The 17,692-nt window shown below is 45.7% G+C and overlaps 3 protein-coding genes across 4 annotated transcripts; 2 read left to right on the forward strand and 1 right to left on the reverse strand.

Moving 5' to 3' along the window:
* Nucleotides 1–2,572: 2,572 nt before the first annotated feature.
* commd5 (COMM domain containing 5) lies at nt 2,573–5,942 on the reverse strand. The gene is made up of 7 exons (XM_079744214.1): nt 5,723–5,942; nt 5,083–5,243; nt 4,873–4,901; nt 4,686–4,736; nt 4,368–4,463; nt 3,550–3,625; nt 2,573–2,953 (listed from the first exon to the last, which is right to left on the reverse strand). Exons 1-7 carry the CDS (start codon nt 5,853–5,855, stop codon nt 2,852–2,854), a joined length of 648 nt encoding a protein of 215 aa, XP_079600340.1. The 5' UTR covers nt 5,856–5,942; the 3' UTR covers nt 2,573–2,851.
* A 92-nt stretch (nt 5,943–6,034) lies between these two features.
* fam199x (family with sequence similarity 199, X-linked) lies at nt 6,035–14,962 on the forward strand. 2 transcript variants are annotated; one of them, XM_079745447.1, is made up of 8 exons: nt 6,035–6,142; nt 7,516–7,684; nt 7,949–8,168; nt 8,507–8,671; nt 9,203–9,364; nt 10,566–10,752; nt 11,501–11,607; nt 11,808–14,962. In XM_079745447.1, the coding sequence occupies exons 2-8, from the start codon at nt 7,518–7,520 to the stop codon at nt 11,982–11,984; spliced, it is 1,185 nt and encodes a 394-aa protein (XP_079601573.1). In that variant the 5' UTR covers nt 6,035–6,142; nt 7,516–7,517; the 3' UTR covers nt 11,985–14,962. The 2 variants fall into 2 exon arrangements, with proteins under 2 accessions (XP_079601573.1, XP_079601572.1); XM_079745446.1 differs by having other exon boundaries at nt 6,037–6,142; nt 7,513–7,684.
* Nucleotides 14,963–15,761: 799 nt separating this feature from the next.
* Nucleotides 15,762–17,678, forward strand: smim19 (small integral membrane protein 19). The gene is made up of 3 exons (XM_079745393.1): nt 15,762–15,992; nt 16,449–16,567; nt 16,999–17,678. Exons 1-3 carry the CDS (start codon nt 15,859–15,861, stop codon nt 17,052–17,054), a joined length of 309 nt encoding a protein of 102 aa, XP_079601519.1. The 5' UTR covers nt 15,762–15,858; the 3' UTR covers nt 17,055–17,678.
* The last annotated feature ends 14 nt before the right edge of the window (nt 17,679–17,692 follow it).

Genomic DNA, 17,692 nt, shown 5'->3' on the forward strand with positions numbered 1-17,692 from the left:
GCTTGACTCAATAAATATAGCCTGCATGTTGATGCGTTATTATTAGGGTTACCCCATATCCTATTAATAGCCATCCCGAACATTCCAAATCAACTACTTAGGCTTACGGACTTCTCACATTGTAGTCAGGAATATATTGGATAACAGGCCACTAGAATCCTACTACCAGCAGAGCTATAATATAGGTCAACTGGTCTAGTCTGAACTCATTACCAAACACAGACACAGGAAGCTGGAGGATGCAGAGCAGAGGCACTGACACAGATGTTCATCACACAAAGATAGTTAGTTACGGACATGGCTGTCATAACTGAAATCACTTTTTGTAGGCTATATATTGATATATTGACACCTGCAAACTCATACAAATGAACATACTGGATCATAAATACAGGCATGCATGCATACTAGACTGATACATCGGTTGGCCAATTTTATCGGCCAATACTGCCTATCACAGATATATCTATCGGCGTATAAATTTGCCAATATGAAAACATTATAAATGTTGTCGATTTATAAATGTAATCATCTAGGGATTAAACCACTACTGCGGTGGTTGAACCTCTAAATCAGGGATCCTCACTCGCCCGCATCCTCACTCAGTCAGGCCCGCACATAATTTTCATTTAATTTAATTTAATATATATATATATATATATATATATATATATATATATATATATATATATATATATATATATATATTGAGTTACAGAAAACTCGGTCAAGAAAGAAGAGAAGCAGAGGTTATGTTCATAGAATTCAAAGGCAAACTCATATGTCTAGTTTGCTTAGAAACAATATCAGTCATGAAAGATTTCCACTTAAGTGGACTACTACAACTGCACTGAATATCATGCTTGTTGGGTTTGAGTTCATTGAGTTGTTGCACTTAATGTTGGGCCACTGTTTTTCAGTTTTGTGACATCATTGAATGAGGATGTTTGTGAGCCCTTTGCACTGATGAAAATACTAACCATTCAAGTGGCTGTTTGAGCATGGAAAACATGAAATGAATGTATGTTGGTTCAATTAACATACCGTACATAGGTTTTGAATCTGGAAGATTTTGTAGGTAGTGGCCATCCCCAAAATGCACCAGAATACAGGAAATCATATCTACCAAATTCAAAATGTTGTAGCTTCTCTCAGTTTACGTTGAAGTGCACAGTCACATGACCCTCTGATGGTGATGATGAAAAATTGTGGCCCTCTTTATCATGAAAGTTGCCCATCCCTGCTCTAAATGATTTGACTGAGCACATCCACGTCAACACTAACAGTACTGTTCTGTGCTCCCCCTTATAGTTATTGGGTTCCTTTAGCTCATGGTACTAATGCGATGTTGCTGCAGCCCGGTGCATTGCTGGAGGCTATGCAGCCAATCCCACGCTTCGCCCCCAGAATACCTCAATATATCTATGGCATAGTGGTCGATATATTGATAGCGGACATTATTTTACCCTTAAATCGGTATCTGCCCCTCAAATCGAATATTGGTGGGCTCTAATGCACACACACACACACACACACACACACACACACACACACACACACACACAAACACCAGTACCCTAACCCTATATGCAATTCCTCAAAGATAGAAAAATATGTATAAATAGGCAGACAATGGTCTCTAGCCATGCATTTCCGTAATCAGATTGTATAAACTGAGTTGGGAATAACAGTCTTCTATGTCACCTCAGAGAGCATTACATAACCTCTGATTCATTTATTTTTACTTATTCCTCACACAGTCTTCCCATTGAAGAGCAAAAGGGTGCCCACTTTTATTTTCCTGTTATTACAACAAGACACACTGACCCATGTTTATGAGACCTCTGTTTTTTACCTCAAATTACCTGTGAAGATTTAAAAGGGCTTAAAGAAACAAGTAAAAATGGTGCACAGTAGCACTAGTAATCAGATCAGAAAGTCAGTCCACTTGGTTGAATTCATTCTGGGTTGGGGTTACTTCTTTCTGAGATGTCTGTTCTGAATAAAAATTACAGCAAGCGATCCTCTCTGCTAAGGTAGACCTTCAAAAAACACTGTGCCATGATAACTGGTTGGAGATTGCGTAACAAAATAAGAGTCCAGTGTGTTTAAAAAAGGGGTAAATACGATTCACAGTGGGGGAAGAACCTCTATGCAGCATGACGTCAAACCAGCCAGCACTGTAAAGCCTGCAGGATTCACGGCTAGCCTTTGGACTGACAAAGCATTCCACAAGTGCCTGCATGGCTGACGTGACCCATGCTTATATGGATTAGACCATCAATACAATAGCATTATGAAGAGGTTAAAGGACATTTTCATAGGCACTAGCTTAAATGCATAATAGAGGGTGTGGCAGATGCCACAAATAATGTTAACCAAAATGTTTAGTTCTGACCTGCGACATCCACACTGATGGACAATAAACAAAACTAAATGTATCTTCAACATGGGGCTAAGGTACAAACATGGGGCATTCTTTTGTAATTAGTTTATTTTTGTATTTTCTTTTTTTTTATATATCAAACCTTTTTTTGTTTGCATCATAACAACACCTATACGGATATGACACAATTGTAAAAGTGTGTTTTCTTTGTCCTAGAAAATTCAGATGAGCCAACTATAACACAGTATGCTCACCAGAGCTCATCATCCTATGACGTAACTGATAAACACCCATATATTTATAATTTATTTAAAATGCATAACAAGGGAGAATTGAACTGTTTAACGACAGTTTAATTCCACAGAATGACTTCAATGCAATGCGACAATTCTATAATAGTTTGAAGGAAGTGTTCAGCCTCAAACAAGATAATAAAGATTGTTGTGGGACTGAAGTGTGCCGTGGTCAGTCCTGGATCTTGAGGACGCTTTTCTTTTCCAAGTCATTCATCTCCTTCAGTATCAGAGCAACGTTGTAGCGAAGCTCCTGGAACTTGGAGACAGGAACCTGAACAGGATAACCATAAAAGCAGTGATTTGTACTCAACAGAAGAGGTGGCACAAGTGTAGTCCAGAAGATAATGCCACTGTCATTAGATTTTTTGTCCTATGTCCTAATTATTATTCATCACTATGTCATCTTCATGCTATTTCCTAATGGGACGATGAGTCAGTATATTAAACGCTCGGTTTAGAGTATCACGCCTCCTTTTGGATCAGTGTGTCCCTTAAGTTTTGGACTTCTCTTTAGCTAGTGAGATAAAATAGACAATAGTCTATAGATCAATACAAGGGGCGCTTTGTTCGTGTGGCCATGACGTCAATAAAAACCCCATTGTACTGAATACATCTCTAGAACATAGATGATGTTTTATATGCAAACTAACTTCCAAAATGCATTTTTGAAGTTATCTATGATTTATGAGGTATGATCTGCTTTCCCCCAATGTGACCCGATACGATCTGATTGTGGCAGAAAACAAGGCGACAGCCAAGAGCCCACTGGCTCGCTAACCAACTTTGTACAGCTGTCTACAACGTGGGAAAAGTGTACACATGAGAAGACAGAAGAATTTAAGAGGTTGTAATTTAGAGAAAACACACCTCAAATTGCTGCAGACTCCCATCAGATAACTTTATCTGCATCAGAACCGATGGCTGAAGAGCTCTGGCTAAGGAACTGGAACAACACACCAGCAGGGTTTTTTGTATGCTCAGTTGAAGCACAGGCATTCACATTTCACCTCCAGAAGGTTAACAATCCCCACAAAATCCATGGTATCATTTTTAATAAGGGCGATAATTCATGGACAGAGTTTAGGATCAACAGTTCCTTCTGACTTTTGGTTGGTGGGTTTACACAGAGGTCCTAGTATCAGAGATCCAGTTTGCTGATTGGTATCCCTGCTCAACCCAGCTGAGATGATGCAAACATTACTTAGCTGCAGCGTGTGCCCAAAAGCCATTAAGGAGATGTCTTGCTGAACATTAGAAAGCAATCCACACACTCTAGTGTAGTTGAACATTATATCCTATCGGACTCCCTTTCCGAAACATTAAGCAATTTTCCAAAATACATTTAGACAGAGATGCGTGCGCGCGCGCACACACACACACACACACACACACACACACACACACACACACACACACACACACACACACACACACACACACACACACACACACACACACACACACACACAATTATGCATTTTTGGGTATGGAAAGATAACTTGTTGGATTAGATAATTTAAGGTAATTAAACAGTGATATACCTGGCCTGGTCATAGGTCACCTGTGTAGACTTACGTTAACAAATGAACCACACTTCACGAACTACACCGATACGAGTTACTTAGTGCAGCGATACTTCAGATACTGAGGGTCCTTGACCTTCAGTTATTCCCTGTGAGGGTCACCTGGTAGAGACAGTGACATCCACACGCCAGCGCAGCTCATCCAGAGTGGGCAGGTGAGGGTCACGTTCGGACGTCACAGCCTCCAAAGCTGCACGACTGCAAATAAAAGCAGAATTGAAACTATAAATAGTATTTTTGTCTCAATCACCATGTTGCCATACATGACCTTTTAGATCATCAAGTTATCAATCTACAGCAAGACATCCATTGTAATTAATTATTTATGCACACTACAGTATAGAGCTTCTAGTCCTATTTTTATCATCCACTTCTATAACCAATGTTACTTTTGAATGACTGAGATAATACATTACATACCGGCTTCCAAACACCACACTGGCAAAATCTGTGATAAAGTCTTCAGGTATCCTTTTAACAGAACAAGGAAGATATATTCAAACTTGATGAAACAATGTTTCATGGTGTGTGCGTGTGTGTGTGTGTGTGTGTGATGAGGAGGCCAGGAGGAGCGCGGTTTGGGGATCGTGTCGTGAATCAGACTCGCCTCAATTCTCGAAGATCTTCTTTGAAAGCCTGAATGGAAAGAAATCACAAGATCACGTCAAGTCAACCAGATTCTTCTATCGCATTAGGCAAAGAAACTCTGCTGCCGTTAACACATAAGTCCTTACACATAAACACATATGTGATGTACAGTCACATATTTGATCATCACTGTTATGGTGATGAACATGTCCCGTTAGACGCGGCTCACCTCCTGTTTGAGGGAGGAGGTGGGGATGCGGATGGCCTCCGTCAGCACGCGGTACATCCCCGCCACGATGTGACTGAGCTTCTCCTCGGGGATCACGCTGCTCTCCGCTATGGACCTCATCACCTCCCGGCAGTCTCGGCCTTCTATGCTGCTCACCAGAGCTGGACACAAGAACAAGGCTGCTTCATGGGGATTGAAATTGAGCAGCTCCTTGAAGCTGTTCTATTGTTCCATGGATACATGATCACAGAAGGTTTAAGTGAGGCATGCTGGCTGTATTCATGTGAATGTCTTGTTCAAAGTGGCATGTGGTTTAACATTCAATCAGCTTGGGACGGGTGTTGCTAATGGGTCCATTATTCAACATTGATTCTCTCATCAATAACAACTATCCAACAAGAGGTCCCAGTCTAGCCACTTTGGATAAAACCCTGGTTTATCGTCACCCAGAAGAACACATAAGATATCAAGTATGGAAGTAGCAGTTCTGCACACTTGACACTTTGACAAGTTAAAGCTGTTTTTCCAGCGTTTCCGCTACTTTTGATATTTTCCGCAACGATAGATTACATATTTACAGCACATACATGGACACTGTACTCCATGTACTCCACTGTATATTACACTCCAAAGCGTATACCTTTCAGTATTTTCCTAAACGTGTCTTGGTCTAACGTTAACGATGCATCCTTCAGATATCTGGACATGGATTCGACCTCAGGGGGGATCCTCCCTCCCAGGAAGCTGGACTCCTTGGTCTGGTGCGACGACATGGTCAACCGTGCAGCGCTATGAAACGCAAACGGAATAAAACCAACACAGAGAACTCTGAATTAAAGAGCAGGTCGCTCTCTGTTTATGTCTCCACTTCCTGGTGGAGATCACGTGCTCGGCTCGCGCTTCTGTTTATGTCACTACTTCCGGGTTGAGGTCACGTGCTCGGCTCGCGCGCACCGTCGTCTCGCTCGGCAGTGACGTCGTTGCATAAGTGAGAGTGTCAGTGAAAAGAAAGGACATTTTGCAAATGGAGGTCCCGGGAAAGACCCAATAAACGTGAACGGTGAGTGCTTGAACACATTACACGGACGTCCTGGTAGTTACTTAAACCTTAAACCTCCGGTGACGGGCTGAATGTACCGGAAGTACAGTGTGTGTATGTGTTAGCTCCCGTTAGCTGCACCTGGCATGCTTGCAGTCAGCTAACCACATCAAGTTGTGTTTTATCGCTCCCCCACTCGGGCAGCGCCTGACAACATGATGTCATTATGGGTTGTTTTTGGTGAAGGGGTCCCCTGCCTCCCTCATGGAGATCTCCAGAGGCTGGAGAATCATGACCCCCTAGCACTGCTCTGTCAACAACAACAAGTCTGGCTAGCGAGGCACGCCAGCTAGCCGCTACATGCTATTCGCTAGCAGCTAGCTGCTGGTAGCGCCACCAGAGAGCTTTAATGACTCAGTAACGTTTTCGATCGACACTGACTTTAATAAAGAAATATCTGTTGAGCTAACATGTGTGATCAACGATCATGGAGCCACTAGTTTTGTTTTACCGAAATCTGTGACGTTAACAGGACGTGGAGGACTTCTCACCTTATTCGGTCAACAATAACAACTTCAACTTGTGGGCTTTCAATCTATTGGTGTCTGGACTCCGCAGAGGCCAATTAGAGCCATGATCAAGCGCACAGTTATACAATCACAGTAGATATGGTTTGGTCTATCTATACCAACTTGGTTGACGGGTTATATATTTGTATTGGGTTGTGTAGCTGACGTTGGCTGTAAACAAACAAGTGTCTCCAAGACTACACAATCTGTGGTTCTTACCGTGGCTTTCTAAATTATACAATGAACTGCCCTGTTTGTGGTGTGTTGTGTCACTTAAGCAATGACATCACAGACAACTTGATATGTCAAAACATTTAGCCTCTTTCTGTGATTCATAAAAGAGGCACCAAATGGGTTGTCATTATTTCTAGCCATCATCTTGATTTGCAAAATGGTAAAGCAATTATTGTGTTCAGCATTTCAAAGCTTTGCATTGCCTTTTTATTCTGGCCACTGTTGTCAAAGATATGAGGTAATCCTTCTGTTGGCTTTAGCTACATATATTAAAGGCGACATAGCCATTACAAGCCGTTTTCAAAATGTGCAGCATTGTGACATCACAGGTGGGCGTGTCCACCTAGATGTTTGATGGATAGATGAGCAGTGTTTGCTAGTCTACTGGGTAGGCTGGTAGACTGATCTATCCAGCACACATCTAGATGGACACGCCCACCTGTGATGTCAAAATGCTGCACATTTTCAAACCTGCTTGTAATGGCTAATCACACTCACACCTGGTGGTATGATATGTCCCCTTTAAACGTAATTTCATAACATTGAACTGGGGAGTAAAACATCAAGCTCTTTGCTTCTCTTCCTCAGCAGCGATGTCCGACGCTCTGTATGAGAAGTTCCTGGCCCCTGAGGAGCCCTTCCCGCTCCTTTCTCAGAGGGCCAACCTCAGCGACGTGGGCACCCTGGATGTCAGCGACTTTGGGTGTCAGCTGTCGTCTTGTCACAGGACGGACCCACTGCGTCGTTTCCACACCAATAGGTAGGCAGACGGAGTACATCTGCATGTTGTGGTCAGGGGTCTCGGATGTGGAGTTTAGTTTATCTCTACTGGGAGTCTGTCTGAGCGGAAGTGGGGCCAGAGCAAATAAAAAATGAGCTGGTAGATTTCCCTGGCTCCCAGCCTAAGGTAATTAAGGCAGCTCTGACTAAGTTGTATAATTATTCAAATCTTAATGGATCGTTTTCAAAGGAAATAATTTTACTGGAGGGGTGTGAGCAACGCTACTCTCTCGTTCTCCGACAGGTGGAACCTGACATCCTGTGGAACAAGCGTGGCCAGCTCGGAGTGCAGCGAGGAGCTGTTCTCCTCGGTCTCCGTGGGGGACCAGGACGACTGCTACTCCCTCCTGGACGACCAGGAGCTGACGTCCCTGGACCTGTTCCCCGAGGGCAGCGTCTGCAGCGACGTCTCCTCCTCCATCAGCACCTACTGGGACTGGTCCGACAGCGAGTTCGAGTGGCAGGTATGTGGCTGGTCGTTACCTTATTCATTTAATCATGGATTCTTTGCTGAAGAAGTGTTTTAAATGGCAGGCATGCGATATTACAGGCCTTTTTGTTGAAAAATATCCGTTCTCTGGTGCTTTATCCACTGGAGTGTTAGCAAGGCAGATGATCGTAAACCATTTAAGCTTGTATGTTATGATTGATCTCTCAGAAACAGTATGATATATTGGTGAAATGAACAGGAACTTTTTAGTTCTCATCAATGTCATTGAAACTCAATTGTTCTGCGGTTCTGTAGACCGTACTCACGAGCGTTCCTTCTGAAACGTGCATCTCAACGCCTGTGTCCTCTCAGTTACCAGGAAGTGACATCGCCAGTGGCAGCGATGTGCTCTCTGACATCATCCCGAGCGTGCCCAGTTCCCCCTGCCTGTTCTCCAAGAGGAAGACGAAGCCCCACCCACACCCCCACCGCAACCTGGACGAGCTTCCCTGGAGCGCCATGACCAACGACGAGCAGGTACGCCCCCAAACGCCTCCCACGAGGGCCTCATGGCGGCGAGGAGGGGCCATGGGTGTCTCCCCAGGGAGTCACCTGCGTATCGCATGCAGAGATTCCTCGCCATCGCTCTGCTTTCACTGAAAGATAACCTAGCTTATGTGCTTCATGCAACACGCTAAGCACCTGTTTGGGCTGAACATTATTTTGCACAGATTTTTTTAAAGTATGAAAACACTTTTTACCCATTTAAATTATTTTAGCAGATGCTTTCATCCAAGCGATACATACATACATACACGCATACATATACGCATTCACACACCGATGGCGGGGTCAACCATGCAAAAAGAGGTCCAGCTTGTCAGGGGCAGTGAAAGTGAGGGGTCTTGCTCAGGGACACCTCAGGGGGCCGGTGATCGAACTAGCAATCTTCGGGTTACCATTCAACCCGCCGTCCCTCCTGAGCCAAGCCGATGCTACAACAGTTGACAGTAAAGTCAGTGCTAGTGGAGCCTCACCAGTAAATTGCGTGCGTGTGTGTGACCACAGGTGGAGTACATCGAGTTCCTGAGCAGGAAGGTGAGCACGGAGATGGGCCTGCGGGAGCAGCTGGACATCATCAAGATCATCGACCCCTGTGCCCAGATCTCCCCCACGGACAGCGAGTTCATCATCGAGCTCAACTGCCTCACGGACGAGAAGCTCAAGCAGGTCGGTACTCCTATCTGAACGGGGCACCTTGAGTAAGAACTTGGGGTGTAACGGTACGCAAAGGTCAGGTTCGGTACGTACCTCGGTTTTGAAGTCACGGTACGGTACAGGACAGTATGGTTCATAGTTAAGGGGAACATTTTTAAAAACTGCTGGTTTGTCAACAATGGTGAATGGCAGTGTGTCAGCAGCAATGAAAACACCAATAAACTTGGTTATGGCATTTGCATTTCTGAATTCCCAGACGGGTTGTTGAAATAGTGTCGTGAGCTGGGCTTGCACAGCTCGTTTTTACACCTGGATGATGCCTTTTCAAATGCGTGTGCATGTTAAAGTGCTGTACGTAGACACGGAGAGCCTGTCGGAGACCCTCTCCGTAGCTTACGTGCGCATCCAATATTTTTTAACTATCTGTCGATAATAGGTCCATGCGTCGACGCAACGGAGACGGCAAGGGCCACTTCTCCGGTTTGACTTTGCACCTTATTTACCTTGTACATTGTTTACTTTGCACATTAAGGACCAATAGAACACAAAATAAGATTTGAAAAGCTTTGGAAGTTTATTTACAACACTGCTTACATGGTTTGTCAACATATAAGATTGATCGGGCCGCGAATTGCATCGCGTATCAGACATCCCGACGGAGAACTGCGAATGCTCGAGGGGTCTCCGTAGTTACGGAGTCGGATTATGGAGTCAGAGTAGTATACTTCATATACATCGCAAAACAAGCCTTTACAGTCGGTCCACCTCTGTAACCACCCAGAAGTGCCTGTACTGTGTATTGTTACAGCCCTCTTAATAACACAAATACACACCTTTTTGTAAAATGATGTAACCTGCATTAAGGCTGCAGGGTCCAATACCGCTGCCAACAGCAGATGTATTGGCAGACAGATTTGCCCTTTTGGATGGTACATTCTGAGTACAAAATTCAGAGCGTGAATTTGGGATCCTGGCTGCTATGGTTCATGTCAGGCCCCATACATTTTTGTGAAAAAATGCCCTTAACCATGTCTCAGAGTCTCCAATGGAAGCGGTATCAACACTTCCATCGCACTACAAAACGATGATCCACGGACAAAACCTCAACTGCACACCATAACCACCCCCCACACACACACCTCCCATCCGGCAGTACCCCTCCCTGTGGACCATGAACCAGTCTCCCCCATGCCCCCCCCCCCTCCCCCTGCAGGTGCGCAGCTACATCCGGGAGCACGGCCCCCGGCAGCGCGCGGCCGGCAGCGCGCGGGACGGCTGGAAGCGCAGCGGCCACAGCAGCGCCAGCACCAGCGGGGTCAGCGGAGCCAGCAGCAGCAACGCCAGCATGGTCAGCTCCGCCTCCTCCTCCGCCGGCTCCACCAACTCCAACTGCGTGGCCGGTAAGGGGGGGGGGCTTCGGTGGGTGTGACCTAGCACTGGGCCCTGCGGTGGGGGGAGGGTCTATGGTGGGTGTGACCTAGCACTGGGCCCTGTGGTGGGGGGAGGGTCTATGGTGGGTGTGACCTGTGCAGAAGCAGGGGGACGTGTTGTCAGGCACAGAGGCAGCTGTGACTGTAACACGTTCTGATAGGGCTGGGCGATTCCTCGAATTCGATCTTGATTTCGAACAGCTGGATACAGATCTGTACATTATTTTAGATTTGATCATTTTCTTTTTGACCATTTTGTGTATATTTTTAAGGCGAAAGTTCAAAGTTCTCAGTTACAAAGTGTTTTTTGGGAGAGACATGCTGAATAAATACATCATGTTTTCCAACTCCAAAATAATCGTTTGAATAATCATGATTTCAATATTGACCAAAATACTCGTGATGATGATTTAGGACCAACAAAGCTGTCTCATAACGCTTGTTATGGATCTGCTCCTTGATGTACCGGGGCACAGGGAGTAGACTAGGCTAGTGAGGGGGATTGTACTACCCTGGTACGTACCGGAGCAGACTCATAATTAGTGTTTTGAGTGACAGCCGTGTTTGTCCTATAATGACCTCTATGGGAAAGGGGCGTGACGTTTTACTGGTTGAGTGGTCCAAGTGGCTGGTCCCCAGCAGGCGCCTGTTGACGGCTCTATCAGCCGGGCTGTGTCCCGAGCGCTTCCTCAGCTCAGTTTCCCTCTGAACGCTGCAGGCGGTGGAACAGCGTCCGCCTGCAGCGGCGGCAGCGTGGCCAACATCAGCCGAGCCCACAGCGACGGGAACCTCTCCAGCGCCGCCGAGCGCATTCGAGACTCCAAGGTGAGGAGGGCCCCGTGTGTGTGTCTGTTTGTTCTGGCTTGCGCCTGCGGGGTGTGTCATGAGTGCCTCACCCCCAACCCTTCATTCCAGAACATAAACATCCCTGCTTATGTAAGCGACGTCCCAGAAGTGCTTTGATCTCGTGTGGCGTTCCAGGATGAGACTTCACAGCTCCTCTCTCCCCCCCCCCCCCCCTTCAGAAACGCTCCAAGCAGCGCAAGCTCCAGCAGAAGGCCCAGCGCAAGCAGCAGTTGAAAGAGCAGCGGCAGGCTCGCAAGGAGCACCTGAGCGGGCTGTTCCTGAACGAGGAGGTGCTGTCCCTGAGGGTCACGGAGGAGGAGGACCGCGTGGGGGACGACCTCGACGTGCTGATGTGACCCCAGTGAGCCAATCAGTGCTCCCTCTAGGCCTGTCCCCTCCCCCTGCCGCTGCTGCTGCTGCTGCTGCTACTGCTCTAGCATCGCCACCCCCGCCCCCCATCGCATGCGTTAGCATATAAACAGCACAACACGCCCCCCAGCGCAAGTCCTCGTTAGAACAAAGGCCTTATTATACAGATTAATTTGAGTAGATGTGTGCTTTGTGCATGCCCGCCCTTCTCCTGCCAGCGTCGCTCATAGTTATGTACTCATTAGTCAGCCGCCTAGTATTGGAAGAGTTCTGGTGAGAAAAATACAGTAGGTAGTAGCTACCAACTGCGCCATGGACTGTAGTGAGGAACGCTAAAGTTTGAGAGCTCTCCTATGTTTGACAGCTGTTTTTACTTATATGACCTGCTTTTAGCCTGCCTTTAGCAAACGTAGTGGCATCTTGGAGACTTTTAGAGCCCACAATTCGACATGCTTCTGCTTCTGCCATCGTCGACGTCGTCTGCCCTTGATGGAGGGATCCTCCTGGGAGTCCTAGATGTTTAGGCCCTCAGCTGCTGCTTCTGCCAGCCAGAGACAGACGAGACCCCGACCTGCTCTAACCCTCGATCAAAGATCTTAAAAAGGTGAACTGAGTAAACGCAAACTCTTGCTGTCACGCATTTCTAAAAATATGTACAATCTTTTTTTTGCTTTTTTGTCCTTACAAAGCTTTTCATTTATGAGACTTTTAGAACCGACAACCTTGGTCGTTATATGAAACCTCAAGAGACATTAATGACTATTCTAGAGCAGGGATGGGCAACTTTCATGATAAAAAGGGCCACAATTTTTCACCACCACCATCAGAGGGCCACATTTATAATTTGGTAGATATGATTTCCTGTATTCTGGTGCATTTTGGGGATGGCCACTACCTACAAAATTTTCCAGATCCATAACCTATATATTGTATGTTAATTGAACCGACATACATTCATTTCATGTTTTCCATGCTCAAACAGCCACTTGAATGGTTAGTATTGTCATCAGTGCAAAGGGCTCACAAACATCATCATTCAATGATGTCACAAAAGTGAAAAACAGTGGCCCAACATTAAGTGCAACAACTCAATGAACTCAAAACCAACAAGCATGATATTCAGTGCAGTTGTAGTAGTCCACTTAAATGGAAATCTTTCATGACTGATATCATTTCTATGCAAACTAGACACATGGATTTGCCTTTGAATTCTATGAACATAACCTCTGCTTCACTTCTTTCTTGACTGAGTTTTCTGTAACTCGATTATTATTATTTTTAATTAAATAAAAATAAAATTATGTGCGGGCCTGACTGAGTGAGGATGGGGGCCGCCAGTTCCCCATCCCTGTTCTAGAGCAAATACACATTCTGCTGTGCAATGGCTCACATCCAGACCCCATCACCTTAACCACCATTCAAACTTTATATTTGTCATTAGCAAAACGTATCTGAAGAAAAAGGTGAAGATTAATGCATAGTTTCCCAACAAGGCTCTTAAAACGACGTCATGCTGAATCCCAACTGACGTTAAGGGATGAGCTGGGGGTCTCTGTCTCTCTCTGGCCCTGCTGCTGCCTGCATGTCACCGCACCGCTCCACCCCTCATAGGCCTAGAGGGGGCACTGACCCACCCTCAGAGGCCTAGAGGGGGCACTGACCCACCCTCAGAGGTCTAGAGGGGGCACTCACCCACCCTCAGAGGCCTAGAGGGGGGACTGACCCACCCTCATAGGCCTAGAGGGGGCACTCACCCACCCTCAGAGGTTTAGAGGGGGCACTGACCCACCCTCAGAGGCTTAGAGGGGGGACTGACCCGCCCTCAGAAGCCTAGAGGGGGCACTGACCCACCCTCAGAGGCTTAGAGGGGGGACTGACCTGCCCTCAGAAGCCTAGAGGGGGCACTGACCCCCTGCATGTAGTCTGCATCCTCCGTCACACCCACCAGGTCCGGCGGGTCACTAACCATACAGCTTGAGACTTTATTTGCGTAGTTATAAGAACACAGCGGTCGTCTGTGTCATGTAAATAAATGGTAAATAAGTTTAAGTAGTTGGCTTCTGGATCTTTCTGACTTGAGTGCGTCTCTGCTTTAAAGCGCTTTTAGATCCCCCTCCTGTTGCGTTCTTGTGCAGCCACCAGGATTTGGCGTTGTGTCACGTTTGTACCAAACGAGACCAACGTCATGTTACTGATGGCTGTTTGGAAAGTTTGATCACCTGATCAGGTTTTAATAATTTAACTCTTATTGGACAGGTCTTCATTGTGATTGTCCTGAACTATTCCTGTGTTTTCATATGCATTGACTCGGTTTGTTTTGTGTTTCTTTAGTGTGCGCGTGTGTTGCAGGTCTCGACCCTACAGCCCCTAGGTCTCGACCCTACAGCCATGGAGATGGCTGTAGTCTCATGCTTTGCATGAGGCGCGGTGTTAGAACTAGCCTCGTCAGGTCGGCTCTTGCAGAGCTCAGGCTGAATCGGGTTCTCGGTGAGCTTATGCATTCTAGCCATCGAGCTTGTGTTTGCGTCGCGCTGTTTCTAGAACATGTGGGCCCAGACGAGTTAAGGGCATGCAAGATGCTCTATGATCTGAAGTCTGGTGCTTTTGTTTGTTTCTTATCCCTGGTCTGATTGAAGGATTAGGTTGTATCGTATGTGTCTTTCATTTTCCTTTTCTTTTCCTTCTGGTTCTGGTCGTTTTTCTCTGACATCGACCTGTCCGCTCCAGCGCACTCTGTCACCCCTTGTGGACACTCCCGGTTCTCGAACGCAACTTTCACTTTGACCTCCTGACTCTTGTTTCTGTATGCTGGACATCAGCTTTTGCTTCTGTCCCGTGTGAAGTTATGACCCTAATATTACAGCCATTATAATAAAAAAAAAAGTTTATGTATTCAGTAGTGACAAATTAGTAATCTATTTTGAAAAATAATAAAAAATAGCATTTTGAAAAAAAAAAAAAAAAACTAGCTGCAACACAATCCAAAAAAACTAATCGATGTAAATATATTTGCGTTTATCTGACATTCTAAGCCCCTGTTTCCCAACTGGAATGTTAATACCGGAATGTGCTAAGGAGTTTGCACGTTGTATGTACTAATGACTAGTAGTGACATTTAAACGGTACCAGTAATGATCAGTTGATGTATGGGATTACACAAGGCGACAAGATGAACATCCCTTACCAACAGTACTAGTATTTATTGCTAGGATGTCATCTTCTCTGTAACATCGCCCGGCCAGGCCGACCTGCTTGTGATCTCTGGCCTGTACATGAACTGTTCACTGGATGTCGCCTATTGTAAACAGCTGCTCCCTGAACATATACTGGCTCACACAGGAGACTGCTGTCTGCTGGATAGACCCCACGTACTGTGCTCTGGGCGAAATACATTTAATAAATAACATTGTTGCAACCTATTACTGTTGTCTCTGAATCTACTTTGTTTCTGTTGTCGTTTCCTGCACTGTAAATGGCTGGTTTATGCCTTTATAAATGTAACAAGCTGACATTTTTGTACGCATTGTTATGTTGATATACTTTCTGAAACTGAAAGACAAACTGCTTTTTAAAAAACATTTGCACATTTTTATTTAAATAGTATGCTGGTGGAAGACGCACTACGTCCTCAGTCTCTCCAGGGTGAATATAATTCTCCTAACCGACAGTCCTATATGCTCAATGTTCTCCTCCCTGTCACGTCAATCCGCCAGGGGGCAGCATCCGCACCACACGAAACACGGAAGTCACACGGAAGTCAACGTCATCGCTGTGTTTGTATTGCTACTGTTGTGCAAAAAGGCGATCGGATCAAGTACGCTCAAGCAGATGCACAATAACACTCCCGTTTAATAACCGGAGATGGGCGGTCACGGCCTGATGGGGGACGAGCCGGAGTCGCTGGACTACTCGGTCCATGAGGCCTGGAACGAGGCCACCAACGTGTACCTGCTGGTCGTCCTGGTCAGCTTCGGCCTGCTCATGTACGCCAGGAAGTAAGAACACTTTCCCTTTTCCGATCTAAACAATGCTTCAACATTTAACGTTAACATTCAGGGCATTTAGCAGATGCTTTCATCCAAAGCGTTTTACAATAAGTACATTTCTCAGAAGAAAGAGAAACAGCAGTACATCGCTGTCGGTACAGCAAGGATGTTCATAGAACCAAGTGCCAAGCACTAACAGTCACTAGGTTAACCCGTTCCCCGTATAAAACAAAGATAGCTATGATAAGATGCTTCACAATGCTAATTACTATTATTATTTATTTATTTTAGTGCCAGGAGGTACACCATACACTAAGTGCGTAGGAGGCCTGGGAGGGGTTGGCTATGCAGAGTCCATGAGGCAATGCAGCTGTATAAATCCAGCCTGATGATATTCGCGCCTGTGATGTTGGTCAGTAATGTTTATGTTCCTCATTTCCCTCTCCATCCCTGTGCAACGTGCAGAAACAAGAGGAAGATCATGCGCATCTTCACCCTGCCTCCCGCCAGCACCCCAGAGCCCAACTTCTACGACAGCCTGCAGAAGGTCCGTCTGCGGCAGCAGCTGGAGATGTACTCTCTGTGTAAGTGTGTGCATTCATACCCAAACGATGCCTGGACTTTATGTGTGCATCGTCCTGCAGAAGGATCTGCTATCTGACAGCGGAAAAGGGAAATAAGATTTAGCCTTGCTTCAGTCCAAGTATCTGTAAGCAGCACTAAAGTTAATTCATTAACATATCATCACACACATTCAGACACCAATCAATGTATGTACATGCATGTGAATATGCTTACATATATTATATGTTACTTAGGACAAAACATGTTAGAGCAAAATAATTCAGAGAAATATAAATACCATTTCTAGAAGAGCTCAAGTTCTGGAATTGTATATCTATCTGTATATCTTTCTGAACCACATAGAAAATTGTTATTGACCGTTTTTATTCTAAGGCTTTGTCAAGACCAACAGTAATGTATCACAAACGTCCGTCTGTTTGGTTTACCACAGCCAGGAAGTTCGAGCAGCCGGGCCAGACGGAGAGCGTCCAGCTCTCCATGGAATGAGACCAGAGAACGCTGTCCAGCTCTCCCCCGAGCAGGTCACCGCTCAGTCCTACCCCCCTCGCACCGTCTCCCCAAGCGACCCCTTCCATGGAGCATAGGGGTTGTGAAGGTGACCCCGTGTCGGCCGCAATGGGGAGCCCTCCTTGTTTGGAGCTCTCTAACAGGGTTGGTTCTGTACCACAAGAGAGCGCCCGTCAGAACGTAGAACAATGCTCTACACACAACCCCTCTCTGCCTCCCCCCCCATCCCTTCCTCGACCATCTCATGTTACGGAGAACTGTTGATGAGTGCCTGCTCTCCATGTGACCGTAGCGGAGGGGTAGGGGGTCTGCTTGCTGTGTGGTGCGTAGTGATGTGAGGGCGAGGTCTAGGCTCTCCTTCAGCGGAGGGTCGTCTCTTAACAGGCATTCCTGTGTTTCATCTGCAGTTTGAAGGATCTGCTTCGTATTGTTGTTGCATATTATTTTTGCGATTAAGCCCTTTTTTGGGTTTTAAAATATTCTGTATATACAGTCATTGTTTCCTTTTGTTGTCAATTCCTTTTAATACCGTTGTCTTGCGTGATTTGATATGTAAACTGGCTTTAAGTAGAACAATTTGAAGATGGTGTATTAAAACTAATGATTCAACCGTTTGT

The sequence above is a fragment of the Pollachius pollachius genome (genome assembly GCF_949987615.1).
Source record: "Pollachius pollachius genome assembly, chromosome: 10".
NCBI lineage: Eukaryota > Metazoa > Chordata > Actinopteri > Gadiformes > Gadidae > Pollachius > Pollachius pollachius.